This window comes from Symphodus melops (assembly GCF_947650265.1).
Source record: "Symphodus melops genome assembly, chromosome: 3".
Taxonomy (NCBI): domain Eukaryota; kingdom Metazoa; phylum Chordata; class Actinopteri; order Labriformes; family Labridae; genus Symphodus; species Symphodus melops.
This window is the reverse complement of record NC_136693.1, coordinates 14,252,567-14,266,935: the sequence shown is the minus strand read 5'-3', so window position 1 is coordinate 14,266,935 and position 14,369 is coordinate 14,252,567. Positions and strand designations below refer to the sequence as shown.

General features: G+C 38.3%; 2 protein-coding genes across 2 annotated transcripts; both read right to left on the bottom strand.

The window, feature by feature from the left end:
• Positions 1-845: 845 nt before the first annotated feature.
• Positions 846-10,098, bottom strand: vat1l (vesicle amine transport 1-like). The gene is made up of 9 exons (XM_079340298.1): positions 9,676-10,098; positions 8,981-9,110; positions 8,545-8,760; positions 7,650-7,792; positions 6,261-6,364; positions 5,382-5,437; positions 5,019-5,213; positions 1,709-1,792; positions 846-1,284 (listed from the first exon to the last, which is right to left on the bottom strand). The coding sequence occupies exons 1-9, from the start codon at positions 9,882-9,884 to the stop codon at positions 1,186-1,188; spliced, it is 1,236 nt and encodes a 411-aa protein (XP_079196424.1). The 5' UTR covers positions 9,885-10,098; the 3' UTR covers positions 846-1,185.
• Positions 10,099-11,542: 1,444 nt separating this feature from the next.
• bola3 (bolA family member 3) lies at positions 11,543-13,220 on the bottom strand. Its single transcript, XM_079340399.1, has 4 exons — positions 13,064-13,220; positions 12,834-12,957; positions 12,160-12,248; positions 11,543-11,976 (listed from the first exon to the last, which is right to left on the bottom strand). The coding sequence occupies exons 1-4, from the start codon at positions 13,130-13,132 to the stop codon at positions 11,914-11,916; spliced, it is 345 nt and encodes a 114-aa protein (XP_079196525.1). The 5' UTR covers positions 13,133-13,220; the 3' UTR covers positions 11,543-11,913.
• Positions 13,221-14,369: the final 1,149 nt, after the last annotated feature.

Sequence of the window (14,369 nt, the reverse complement as noted above, 5' to 3'; positions counted from 1 at the left end):
TCTCATTAACAACTTGCAAATGTTATAAAGCAGAGAATAATACTCAAAATAACACTCAGATCTAACCCCCCCCCCCCCCCCCCCTGCTTTCATACTCCAGCTTATCAACAATTGTTTTATAGTGGAGCTTTTTGGCACTTCTGTTGTGAGGCAACAGTGGTCAGACAAGCAACACAGAGAGTCCACAAACCTCGGACTGCATCTGACTGACCATTTCATTTTCTAAAAATATCAGCTGTCTACTAATGTAGTCAATGTTCTCTTATATTTACATGCATTACACAGGATTTTGAGAGGTATAAATTAGACCTAATACAACTGTTTATTCCACCATTTACAAAACTAAGATTCCGGTGGCCTGAAGATAAATGCTTCTCTGGTATATTTTGTATTTAAGTAAAATTTCAGAGTACAAAGTTTGGAGGGAAAATACATTTTCAGTATTTATAAAGAGAGCTCTGATGGCACTTTGAGTCACCTCAGTACAAACTTTGTAAACAGGCAAGAAAGCAGCTTAAATAGTTTCCATCAGACTCCAGTTCAAAATAAAGTTTTGTTGGTTTGTTCAATGCAAACTTCAAGTATCAAACACATGTTTTCAGCTCAAAGGCACTGGGGACCCCATAATAATATACGATAAGCACCTCAAGATAAAATACCATGCATATAACTAAACTAAGATGACATTTGTTCTTTTTTTTCTTTCTTTTTTTTTGTCTCTGCAGGATTTTGTACTACTTTGAAACTACTGAAACAAGAAAATGTGATTCACTCCATTGTTCAAGAGAACTACAACAGTTGGATCAATTTGTGAATCAATCATTGAAGAAAGATCTAAAATCTTTTTTTAGAGATCTATTATCAGTAGGATTAAATGCTAATGTAATCTGAGTTGGCAGAAACTAAACATGGACAATATGGACAAAAACGTATCGATGTCAATAGCTAGTAAAACATACCTTCATGTTGATTCAAGAATATTAAAATTCTACTAGTGTTAGAGTGGCACTTGGACACCTTGCTTCATAAGCTGACAGAAAATACTGACAAGAGGCACAGACATATTCTGCACACACTTACATACTTGCATTCATACACACACACACACACACACACACACACACGTGTGACTGTGTTCCCCTGTGGTGAATCACTCAAGTCTATCTGTGTGTTGCAGGGTTGGGTTTAATGGATGAAAGGCATTCGCTCCTTGCTATCATTGTCTCCTTCGGGCTCCTCTTCTTCCTCTCCTGCTTCACTGGTCTCTGTGCTGTCGTTGGCCATCTAAGAGGAAAATGTTCTTCAGCTTTCATAACTTTTGTACAGATAAAACAGAGGGAAGGTGGATACATGTTGGCTTGCAATAGGAGGTACAGTAGTTGTGTGAATACATAAAGGGTCCATATTTTTCAATATAAGCATATCTGCACATCCAGTAGCTTGATGTGGAGATTGATCTGGAAACGAAAAAGTTATCAAACAGAAGGGAGTCTTACTTACTTCCTCCAAATTATTCTGACTGTGCCTGAAAGCATCTATTTATCACAATCAAATACTACCCAGTGAGTTATGAAAAAATAGGTGTGTGCTTAAAGACTGCAGGAAAAGAACAAGGTGAGATATTATATATAATGTTCAAAAGCTTTTAAAAGGTTTCTTGTTGTTGAGCATCCTTTTACAAAAAGACAACACTGAGAAACATTGTTACCAGAGGGGTGGGAGTCTTCTCAACATCCAGAATGAGTTTTCCTACGTTGACCCTGTCGTGGATTCTCTGCATGGCTTCTTTCACCTGCAAATAAAAGACACAAATTAACTCAAATTCAAAAATAATGACCTGGTTAAAACAACAGCACTGTGGGGGTTGCCAATATAAGTAGATAAATAAATGTGGTTGAGTTATACATAGCTTAGCATATAATGATATGCTTCAGGCTTCATATCAATCAAAACTTCCAAATTGTTTGTTATAAAAGCAAATGTTAGTAAGGCTGGTATTATCATATTCAGATTGATCATGAAGAAAAACAAAAGCATTGTAAATAAGAACAATGTGAAACATTTCACTTCTGCTTGTATATTTGTCAATGGTTTTAAAAAGTAAAATCTCTCTTTCAAAACAAGAAGCAATTTACAACAAACAAAGACTATCACAGGCTTTCCTGACATAAATAAAAAAGAATCACAAAAACCCTTTGCAGTCATTTCCTGGTGATAAAAGACAAAGAACCAGAGCTGAGAATTGTAAACTGGCCCTACTAAAACAGCCGATGGCCTTGATTTGAGTAAATGGCGCTGACTCACCCTGCTGGGCTACATTCAACATCACACTGAACACTTCACTGCCTGCAGTCATGATTCAAGAGGGTTTACGTTAGCACACAAGTACACTGCTGTATTATACCTGGGAGCAGTCAGAAAGTCGGCTGTACTTTGAAACAGTGATTTGATTATCCTTCACTGGCTGGGAAGTGAAAAAGCTATGAATAATAAATGTTTCTGCAGCTTTCTACGGGACATTTTCATATTATTATAGAGTCACTCAAATCACTGAAAGTATTTATTTTTATTTTGAGTGAAACTCAAGAGTCTGTACACACTGACCTCTGTATATTAGACCTAGACTTTTCATTGATTTTTTGGGGGGTTTTATTCTTTTTTTTACAGAGGAGAGATGAGAGAGAATGACGTGGCAAAGTGACGATGATTGATGCCAAACCCAGGACGCCTGCCTCGAGGACTTTAGCCTCTGTACATTTGTTCACAGTATTACCACTTTGTCTCAACATGAACCTCCTATTTAGGAGAAAAAAAGATTCAGGCAGTAAGACTTTCACTGTCTAAGATGGCGGAACTTTTGAATTCGAACCCTGTAGCAAAAAAAGAGCAGGCAGCTTTTTAATCATTCCGCACTCAAAATGACGTTTAGCTTCTTCACTGTATTTCTATCAGCTGAAGTGTTTATGGCTTTATTTGACAGGACAGAGGATAGAGTACTAAACCTGGCAGGGAGAGTGCGGAATGGAAAGGTCCGACTCAAAGTCCGGCGCCACTGTAGGACGTCACCTAACTGTCCAGGCTACACAAATCAAACAAACTTAAGCTAGCCATCAGCTACCCTCAAAGAATAGTTGCCGATTTAGTCGTGAAAAAAAGTTTTGGAATAAGTCTATTTTGGATGCAGGAGGGACATTTTGCGAACAAACCATATCAGAATCCAGGCAATTTCCAATTTTGTCAGACTTCATATTTTGATGGTACTACAAACAACATGACTATGGTATCTATGCAACATTTTCTCATTCATGTCTAACCACAATTTTACACTTTGAATGATACACTTATTTTTGTAATGTGTAACTCACACACCACAAAGGATTACACAGGAAGGATGTTAAAATCTCGCTTGTCATTACATCGAAACAATGACCCAAGGGAATGTGTCTCTTTGTCTGTTAGCCATTGTGTTTGAAATTTTTTTTAGAGAAAAACATGCCATGAGCAAAATTAGGTCAGACAGTTTTCAAGTACTTTGTGGCTTGGTAGCAAGTTTAAAGATGATGATACAAGATCATGTGCTCCACCGTACCGTATTTAAGTGTAATGAGACTTAGTGAATAGGCTGATTTTATTTCTCAGACTTTATTTCTCAGTTTGACAATAAAGTAAGTTTAAATTTCAGGTGAGGGAGCCAGGCAAATACATTTTAGCTGGTCAGACAAGCTCTTTTTGTTTTTGTTTGTTTCAGGCAGGCAGATTCACATCTTTTCATTAAAAAAAAGAAGGAAAAAAAAGTTTCCTTGGTCAACACATCAACAAACGCCCTCTGAATTCTACTTCCAGGCATATAAACAAATGAGGCCGGTTGTGCCACTGGCACTTCATCCCACGCCATCCTCCCCCTCTAACCAGATTGTTCATGGGCAACGATTCCAGTGAAAGGCCTGAACAATCTGCCAAGGAGTAATGACAACAGGGGGAGTTTCCCATGAGAAATGAAAATTGCTCACTAACTGCAGATACAGAAAAGATAATGACTTTTAATCAGCTTCTTGTGATGCATTTATTACCTGCACAGGCTCATGTTTACCTGGATTTCGATTTTTAGGGTGTGAACAAAATTCTAAAAATATGACCTTTTCAGTCAGAGCTTTTAGTTTAGAGTTTCAGATAAACTCTAAACTTTGAGCTTATAGCTGAAACTTCTGTACTAAATATTACAGCAAAGGACTCCTCCTGGACTCGACATATTGTAGCTAAAAGTAACATATCGTATATTGTGAGATATTGTAAGGTATTGCCTTGTAACATATTGTAGTGTGTTGTAATATATTTAATTGTAACATATTGTAGCATAACAACATATCGTACTGTATCATATTGTAGTGTAATGTAATGTTTGGTATCCATCATATCGTAGTTTAACATTCCGTATCCATCGTATTGGAGTATTGTATTGTATAGTATTGTATTATGATGCAACATATCATGAACACCAGTTGTAATATTGCCAGGCCTATGCTATAAGAAAGAGAATATTTCTCTGCTAGCTGTTAATGTCCATGTCAAAGGTGTCTATTTTTGGCAAGGAGTCAATATAACAAAAGATGTCTTCATCATTTAGTTGTGGCAATAAATCCCAAGATTTCATACATGAAAAACCTGCTGGTGCAGAAAGACAATATCCATATCCAACACTTAAAGTTTGATAATGATTTATCTGCATACACTTTACAAACCTGACCAATATATGGATTTCAATAAAGGAACAATTTTTTTTTTAAGTGATTGATATTTAGCCATATGGATGGGCTTTGTGTGGGCGGGACATCATCATGCAACAGAAAGATGCAACCTACCCGCCATCTGTCAAAGAACCTCCAAGAACAGCTGAAACTGTCCCATAGAAAGCAGCAGTGACAAATAGCAGCCTCTAAATCTTCAATTGAATTTACTTTCATGTTACAACTGTGATTAAATCATCATTGGCCACACATTTACACACCCCAGGCTCTTACCTCCTCCAATGCCCACAGGGAGTCCACTACAGGGCTTATCTTCTTTTGGTTATAGAGACATAAAAGCTTGTCCATCACTGATTTCACCAGGTTACATTTTCCATGCTTGAAAAGCAGGTTAAGGAGCGAAAACCCGGCCATAACTTTGTTCTCCTCGTAGAGTTTAATAGGGTTCACCTTCTCTACCTGCCACCACTGGAGAAAAAAAAAAAGACATGTGCATCTTAAGTGACTCATTCATATGCATATGTGTGTGTGAGAGAGTATGTGTGTGTGAGCTTCATAACCCATGAAATGTTTAATGGGTATTAACAGGTTGCTGTTTTCTACAAATGTTGATGACAGAATGCAACGCTGACTCACGGATTTTGCAAAGCTGAAGAAACTCTTTGTTTCCCCAGTTACCATGTTTGACGCGCCTGAAAGGACAAAAATAAAAACATTGCTGTATGCTGTGCAAAGGGCTGGACAGAAGTGATTGGCCATTAACAGGCAGCCACGGTAAGCATGAGAGGTGAGGTGGGGGGAGAAGGAGTCTGCATCTTTTGACAATCAGATCTGTGCAAGCATGCTTTCGCACATATTTAATATGACTAAAACTAAACTAATGATTCTCCCTCTAATGTAGCTACTTGAGTCATGAGGCTCAACAGTAATTAACAGAGATCAGATAAGAGCAGTATAGCTGTTCGGGACAACATTAACTTTGCAGGTTATGAAGTCAATATTTTATAAAAACAAATACTTTGAGCATTGTCTTTAAATGTCATTTTGGGAAAAAATCATAACCTTTCTTGTGGAGAATAAGAAGAGAATACAAATACCAGTCATCTTTATCTAAAATGATGCAAAACCTAGGCTCAACTTAGCTTAGCATAAAGGTAGGGAACAGCTATGCCAACCACTGAATGTCCAAATGTAACACAATTTTAATTATAGATTCTCTAAATTGCACAAATAAGCTTTTTTTTTTTTTTTTGCAGAATAACACAAACTTGCCTTTTTATAAAAGGGTCTATTTCAAAAACAAAAGCTGTTTCTCCCTTTTAGCAGTAAGTCTTTATCTGTAACACTATGCAAGCTTTGCCTTTTATTGACAGATCTAAGAGTGGTATTGGTACTCTTCAACCCCCTTAGCATAAAAGCTAAATATTACCAAAATTCTACATGTTTTCTTTGACATTATTATTTAAAGACAGGCATGGTAGAATTAGGTTAATTAAGTTCATTTTTTGTTCATACCATACAGGATGTAAGTTCCCAAAGGCCTCAGCAAACTCAGGCCTTTCCCAGTGTTTTCCCCACACAGGCTGTCCAACACGATGTCAACTCCCTCAGGAGATATTCTGAAACACCGACAGCAAAGAAAAACGGTAAATCACATTCTTTTTAAGGATTAGAAAAAAACATACAAGAATAAAGTGTAAACATCATAGCAGCAAGTATCATTTAATCTATATTCCTTTCAATCAATTGTTCAATTTGTCAGATGCCCAAGAAATGTGGAATATGTCATTCCCAGAGTTTCCCAGAGCATGTTTACAAAATAAATCTGAGAAAATCCGGCAGTTCGGTCACCATTAAAGCCCTAAACACAGACATTTTACTTATTTTTCCCAATGACCCCAATCATTTATTCTCTGAGTCTCACTGTACAAAAAACACAACTTATTAAACACCCCATGAGGTTTTTTTATGACTTTGCCCACAGTTCAGTTTTTTTCTATGTGGAACGTATCTTCTTCAAAGCTAACATTGTGCAGAATCTGTAATATCTGTCACAAAAATGTTCTTATTGCACTCAGACTCAACTAGACATTACAGTCTGCCCATGGATATGAAAGAATGAAAGGCATGTCATGAACAAGGCAGCTTTAGGGCCTTACTTTCTGCCTTGTGGACCTGGACACCTGCCTGGCTAAACTGCTTGGTGGTCTTGTGATTCCCATGGTTTTTGCCTTTTGTCAAAAGACTAATTTAAGAGTACTTTGCTCTTGATCCTGAGAAGAATGTGTGGGCCAGAGAGATGAAAGGCATATTAATCCACTACATCTAGATATGTAGGCAGAAACCATGAAGTGATCAGCACTCATTTTATCTATTATTATAAATACTTAGAGCGTGTGTATTTTTTTTTTTGGAATAATAAAGTCATGTGCTGTGTGTTTGGAGCATCTATCCTGAAAATTATTGAATAAAAAGACAATAACATAAATGACTTCTGAAGCTCTCAGAATCTTTAATGAATAGATTAAATCCTCACAGCATAGATTTAGCGAACCTGTCTCATAATGTAGGCTGGTTTCTCTGTGCAATGAATGGAATGTGTGGCATATCAATGCTTGGCACTAATTGGCTCAGTTGTTCCACAATGTCAGTGCAGACCTCCTCCCTACACACACAGTGTTACTGCTGTTGCTGCTCTATCAGATGAGCTTTGTGTTGCCATAGGAACCATGGCCACACAAGACCAAATAAGGCAAGCAGTAACATCTGCATCCTCCCGCAACCCCTCCAAGGACAGTGAGGTCCACGTAATCGCACTCAAATACCTTCGAAAATATCGCAGAAATACATACCATGAAACACGAGTAACAGCTGGAAAATCATGACAACACTGTCTGTGCTTACTTTTTGATTTCTTGCGTATAATCAACGTTTTTGTCGAAGAGGTGGGTCACAGAGTCTTTGATGGCTGCATGTTTAGAAGTTGATGCAATCCCAAACACAGTAACATGAGGTACGGTGGAGCAGAGCTGAGCCACAGCTTGTCCCTGAAAATGACAAACAGTTACAACAATGTATCAGAACATGTGAACACAGGGCTCTGAATGGACCAAGATCACAGGAAGTCAGAAAACACAATGAAACTGAAGAAGAGCACCACATCTAGATTGCATTTATTATCTGTAGTAGTACGGTAGTTATTTCGACGTATCATGCTCTGAGACAACAACAATACAGACAAGAGCAGTAACATAATTAATGACAATAAATAACATCACAATTCATTGTCAAACAATGAGAACAACTTAATGTTAACATAATGTGACACATGAGACATTAGAACTACACAACTGCAATTATTTTCATAATCAAGGAAGCAAACCACATCTGCTCTGGTTAGGTTAAGGGTGACATAGTGCTCCAGAACGCAAAATCAGATGACATGTTTTCAACTTTGGTTCACAACTTCTCCTGACCATTCTTGTTCATAACTTTCAAATATTATTATATCTATCTATTATTATTAGTGATAATGTTTAGATATGACTGACACCACATCCTTATTTATTTATCTCTATGGCAACAGTTTTTTTTTCGGTCATAATAAATTATTTCAGCCACTTACAGTAGCACTCTCCTCTTTAGTTATATTTCACTTTTTAATGTCAACAATAAAGCAATAAGAGGAAACAAAAAGTTGCAGTTCTAAAACCAACAGTGACAATGAGTGTTGTTATTCTTTTAAAGGTGCAAGTTTTTTGTGGCTTTTCAAAAGTCATGTAAAAAAAAACAGACTTACTACAGCCCCTCCTGCTGAATGAACCAACACTGACATCCCCTCTCTCAGATTGGCCACCTCAAAGAGCATCATGTAAGCAGTCACAAAGTTCAGGGAGAAAGCAGCAGCTTCTGCAAAACTCATTTCATCTGGCATCTTGTAGACAAAATCCACTGGTGTGCAAACAACCTCTGCCCAGGCATTGTAATTCACAAAAGCCATAACTCTGTCGCCTATCTGAAAGAAACATCAGAACACAAGCACAAAAAGCTGGATAACATACAGAGAGGAAAAAGTCATTAGCAGTTCTTGATTAATTGCAATGAATACCTTATTAGGCTACTCGGTTTAAGGCACATACCTCGAGGTTAGTTGGTGCACATTTGGTTGCTCTAAAATGAACACTATTCATTCTTTCACACTTCAATATAGAGTGAGAAGTCTTGAGCCAACTAACCTCAAATCCGGTTGTGTTTTCAGCCACTGATTCCACTATTCCAGAACATTCAAACCCAGGGATGAGAGGAGGTTTTGGAGGATAATCAATCGTCCCCTGACGTACCATCAGATCCAGAAAATTCAAGCCACTGTGACAGAGAAAACATGAGCCTTGCAGTATTTTGACAGGAAATAAATTTTAGAGACCATGGATCAGATTGTCTATAACCACTGGCAACTAACCAATGAATAACAGAGATTAATATAGGCATATGTGCTGTTTAGAGGTTTGAAGATTTAATTCATCATAATCAGCAGTGAGTCACTGGTTATTCCCCTGTGGATACAGAACCACATTCATCAGGCATATTCTATTCAAAAATATTTTCCGAACTGAGTTTATCATTGGCTCATCAGTAGTCTAAGGCATTAAGGATTGTACATTATCGGATAAGCCCACGTATAATTTGATTTTAGATAATTAAATCTAATAATGATGACTATCTGGCAACAGTTTGTTGTTCATTTTCCCTTAGTTTAAGCTGGAGTCTGCCAGTTAACCTTCTGTTTAAGACCTGTGGCTTCAACACTGCGAAATTTCAAATTAGATGGGGTTGTTCAGGATTATTCTGTCGCTTGAATGTAAAAAGGATATCACAGCAGAGCACAAACCTCGACATATTAAATGAAAGAATCAGATATTTTCATTTTTACCATGCTTTGACGCGGATCTTTACTTGTCCCTTCTGCAGCTCGGGCATTGCCTTCTTGGTTACACGGAGTTTGTTGAGACCTCCAAAACCTGACAATATCACCGCTCGCATTTCTTTGGCATCGCTGGACGATTCCTCATTTTCTTTGCACACATTTTTATTGATCATAAACTCGGTTTCCTCTGTCATATGTGGTCCTTCTTTCGCCATTTCGGAGACAAGCACCTCGCCGGCTCTGCTTCTCCGCTCTTCCTCGGGGCTTAAAGTGATGTGGTGCGCAGACAGGCGCTGTATGGATGGGCGCTTATCAACGCAGGGGCCTGAAATGTTACCGTTCAGTCTACAGGAGGGTACTAGTGCGGAACTCCAGCCAAGAAATCTCAGTTTTCCAAAATAAAGTCACAAAGATCCCGATAATTAAACACAGGTTGATAATAGGAAGAAAAAAAACCCCCTGCAATGAATTACACTTTATCTGAAGAGCTGTCTGCATCTGGCTTTGAAGGGCGCCATCTGCTGGTGAAATGTGTTCAAAACTTTTTTTTTAATATTGAAGTCTAAGAATGCAACAGTTTAGCACTATTGCCACGGCCATGGTGCTACTAAAACCTAAAACCTTCGCCATTTAGATGGCACTGGCTAAAAACCATCCAACAAGTGTGACGCTTTCAGGTGCACTCGGAAATATACCTTACCTCCTGGTTTCTGTTATGCCTTCTACCAGTGCTATTTTTTCAGTGTGCTACAAATGTGTCTTGATAAAAAAAAAAAAAAGTGAAACACATTTGGCCCCCTCTTATAATGGTTTTGTACAGTAATAGTCTCATAACCCGAACCCTATACATAACGTTATTCTGTCTTAGATATAAACCTCAACCTTTTTCATTTGGCTAAACTATAGACTGCAACATTAAACACACGGTCTACACATTTGAGAGGATTAAATGTTTCAGAAATTTGGGTTGCAAGTTTTCAAGGGATTGTCGGTTAATCCTGAGGGAAGACCAGTTGAGAGGCAATGCTTTAAGGAATTTGTGAAAAAGCTTCACACAGGCAAATACTAGGATACCTTTTCCACCACCAGCCAATTATACTAAAAGTTTGTCACATAATTTTTAGGTCAAAAGCAGGCAAAGTATTTAAGCCAACAAATTTAGGCAGATTAGGCAGACACTGCTGTCCTGTCAAAGGCAGCCCACCTCGTGAAGGTAAGTCCATAAAATAACATGATTTCTAGATCTAAAGACTGTATGCTGCAGTGCACCCTAACTTTCCTGGTTTTTATGACTGTTGGAGCGATCACACATACCATAGTAGCCTGTAAAGAGGGCTTGATGATTATTTAAGCGACAAAGAGAATAAGGCAGTGAGTAGTGAGATCCCCCGGAAACGTTCGACCAAAACATCCCAGCTAGAAACATTTTTGCTCTAGAAATGTTCTCATAATGTCATAGGGGAAGTTTTCTTTAAATTTCCAGAATGTATCCGGATTCTTTGAATCGATGTATCACGATTTTACGATTAATCCTCACTTTCCTAGAATTCGCACACTGGAACACTGTTAGGTATAGGTTAGCAGAAAGATGGAACGACATAGAAGCTTTGTTTTCACGCTGTAGAAACGAAATTTAAAACAGGCTAGAGATGAGCCCTTTGAATTTTTGTTCAGTCACAAAAGTGTGTGGGAGAAAACAGGTGCTTCTATCACTATATGCATCAATAAATGTAGACATGGCGTGAATTCAAGGTCCATGTGCAATCCAACAGCTACTCAGTAGTTTAAAATTAGTAACATTACATGGGACACACTGTCCCATGTAATGTTACCGTTAAGATTTCTTTCACAGTGTATAAAGAGTCTGTAGCAATTCTTCTTTATATGGGATGGTTATATTTATTACATCCACAACTGCTTACAACTTCCCCAGCATCATTATAAAGCCTGTGAAGACCCAAAACCGGGAAGAAAATGGTCTTTTTAACAAGTAATTTTGTGCGTACTTTAGTTTTCAGTGAATATATTATCTCAAGAGGAGCACATGTGTCGCTAGTTGAAAAAATATACAGAATACTTTCACACTGCTTCTGGCAACTAGCAGGGACTAAGTCCTTATGTCGTTTGCCAATGACAAGTTTACATTTATAAAACATTAACTACAATATATCCTCTTCAAAACTTTACATTCGTAATAGACAGGGTGAACTAGAAGTTGTTGGACAACAGTCAAAGGACTCTCAACTATTTTGGAACATCAGTAAATATTCGTAGTCCATGCATTCCTTGAATCTCTTCCTTGAGTGCCTGTGGAGAAAAAACAACAGCTGCTAAGAACATTTCTTTAAAAACAATACAATGCAAGCAGTATACACGTCCACAATTGCTTAAGTATTATACAAAATTTGAAAGGGGTTATCTGAAAAATATCACGTCAAGCAGATGAGGTACTGAGCAGAGCACACAAGCACAATTTATTGTTTAATGTACCTGGTTTACTAACTGGTGTTGCTGAATAGTCCTTTTTCCTTTGAACTCACTGGACTCTATATGGATCTCATACATGGCCCCACAACCACCTACACAAAGCACAGGATCACAACAAAACCGTCATTTTCAGAAGCATGCACGTCATCATCTGGACTACTTATAACTATGTTGGCTGCATCAGAAGCATTGAACATCTGGAATATAACCACTTGACAGTACAGAACAGCCCCAAACACACTTAAGATAACCTTCAATGACTGTTCCAGCAGCGCTGAGACTGAATGCGGTTTCACATCCTTCAGTTATTTGTGGTTACATTTTGGCCAAAACAGCTTAAGTTAAAGCTTCAAACCTAATTTCATTTTATTTATTTATTTAGGATGATCTTAAACTCAGAACGAATATGATTTAACTGAGATATATTTTTTAATTTATTTATTTTTTATTGTGCGAATTTACTGACAGACATAAAACAAAATAAAACAATACTTAAAGACATTCAGGGGGTACAGTATACAGCAAACAACAAGAAAAGAAAAGGACTTCCAGATCACTTCCACATAATGTGTCCATGATAGTGTATGTTTGGGCAGTTTTGTTGTTCTTCATGTCTTTGATTGTTGCAACATAACGGAGGATTTTCTTTTTCTAAAAAGAGCAATGTCAGCATTTACCTGAGATATCCACAACTTTCAGGGAAGAGGCTGAAGGAAACTTCTCCTTGAGTATCGATGCGATGCGGACCTCTCCGTCTGTTTGTGTCGAAAGACATCTCTGCAGACTGGCGGACACATCAGCCTGAGGAGACAGAAACCAGTATAACCATAAACCAGTATATATTCATACATGGACTGAAACCTAAACTAATTGCACTAAAGACTGAGCCTGTAAACCGCGTATTTACCTGACTGGTGCGGGAAACCCGAAGAGCAGAGAGGACGGTGTTGGTCAAGCTCCGTCTGCAGGCAAACATTGTGAAAAACTTGATAATATAAAATCCACACTGGTCGTTTAATAACAAGTCATGTCCTCAAACAGCTTCGTCGCACATATTTGACGTCACACATCCGGGTACTCGACTCCTGGCCATTAACCTTGTTTTTACAACATTTGCTTCTGGCATGAGATACAAAGTAAGCAACAAAACATAGTTGTAATAACTTTGTACAAAAAACCTGATTTACATGGCAATTTTATGAGTATGTGTTGGTATTTAAATGAAAGGAAAACCACCACTGAGCAGGCATTTATGACATGCAATCATTATTATGTTATAACATCTAACAACTATCTCAAGTAAACATGTCTGCCTTGTTAAAAGTTAAATGGAATAATTCCTCATTGTCATAAAATGTTAAGGATTGTTTAATTGCATTTAACTAAGGGCGCAATTCTTGTGTAATTAAAGGCTACTTTTTTTTAACTTGATGTTTGTTTAGAAGAAGAAAAAGATTTTATTGATCCCCGAAGGGAAATTAGGGAGCAATCCCCAGAAGGGAGCAATCCTGAGGTGGTTGGGGGATGGTTAAGCACATGGACATGTTGCTCAACGGAGCTGAGGATCAAACCCTCGACCTTCCGGTGGAGAGATGACAACTCTACCAACTGAGCCACAACCACCCTTTAGTTTAATTTTGTATATGTCTGTACAATAACAGAACAACAGGGCAGTCAAAGCCTCGTTGTACAAATTGACATTTTCATGGAAGGACGGTAAGAATTAAAAGGCTTATCTCACTCTGCAGGTTTTTGGACCCCTTCGTTAATGGAGGCAGAGGAACATTAGTCTGTTGACAGTGGGCTTTATTGCCTTTCAGAGCAGGCCTGAGCTTTGTTTGTGCACAAAACTTATGGCCACAACACAAAGCCCCACAGTGACAAGGCCACCTTAATGTCAGAATATATCCTGTAGAGCTGACTGGTTTCATGGTTGCTGACATCACTACCCTTTAAGACAGCTGGATAGCAGAGAGTCTGAACAGTTGTAGAGATGGAAAGCACCTCATACCCGACACTGACTCTGATGGTCCTCTTCCTCAGCTCGACCTGTTATGCTGAAGAGGATGCAAAGGGGCTCTCCTGCCCAGAAAACCAGGAAGGTTTTGACGGCTCTTGCTACGAGTTTGTGGGTCTGCAGCGATCCTTCCTCAGTGCTCAGGGATGGTGTGAGCGAGGCGGAGGACACCTAGCCTTTATTCTGAATGATGAAA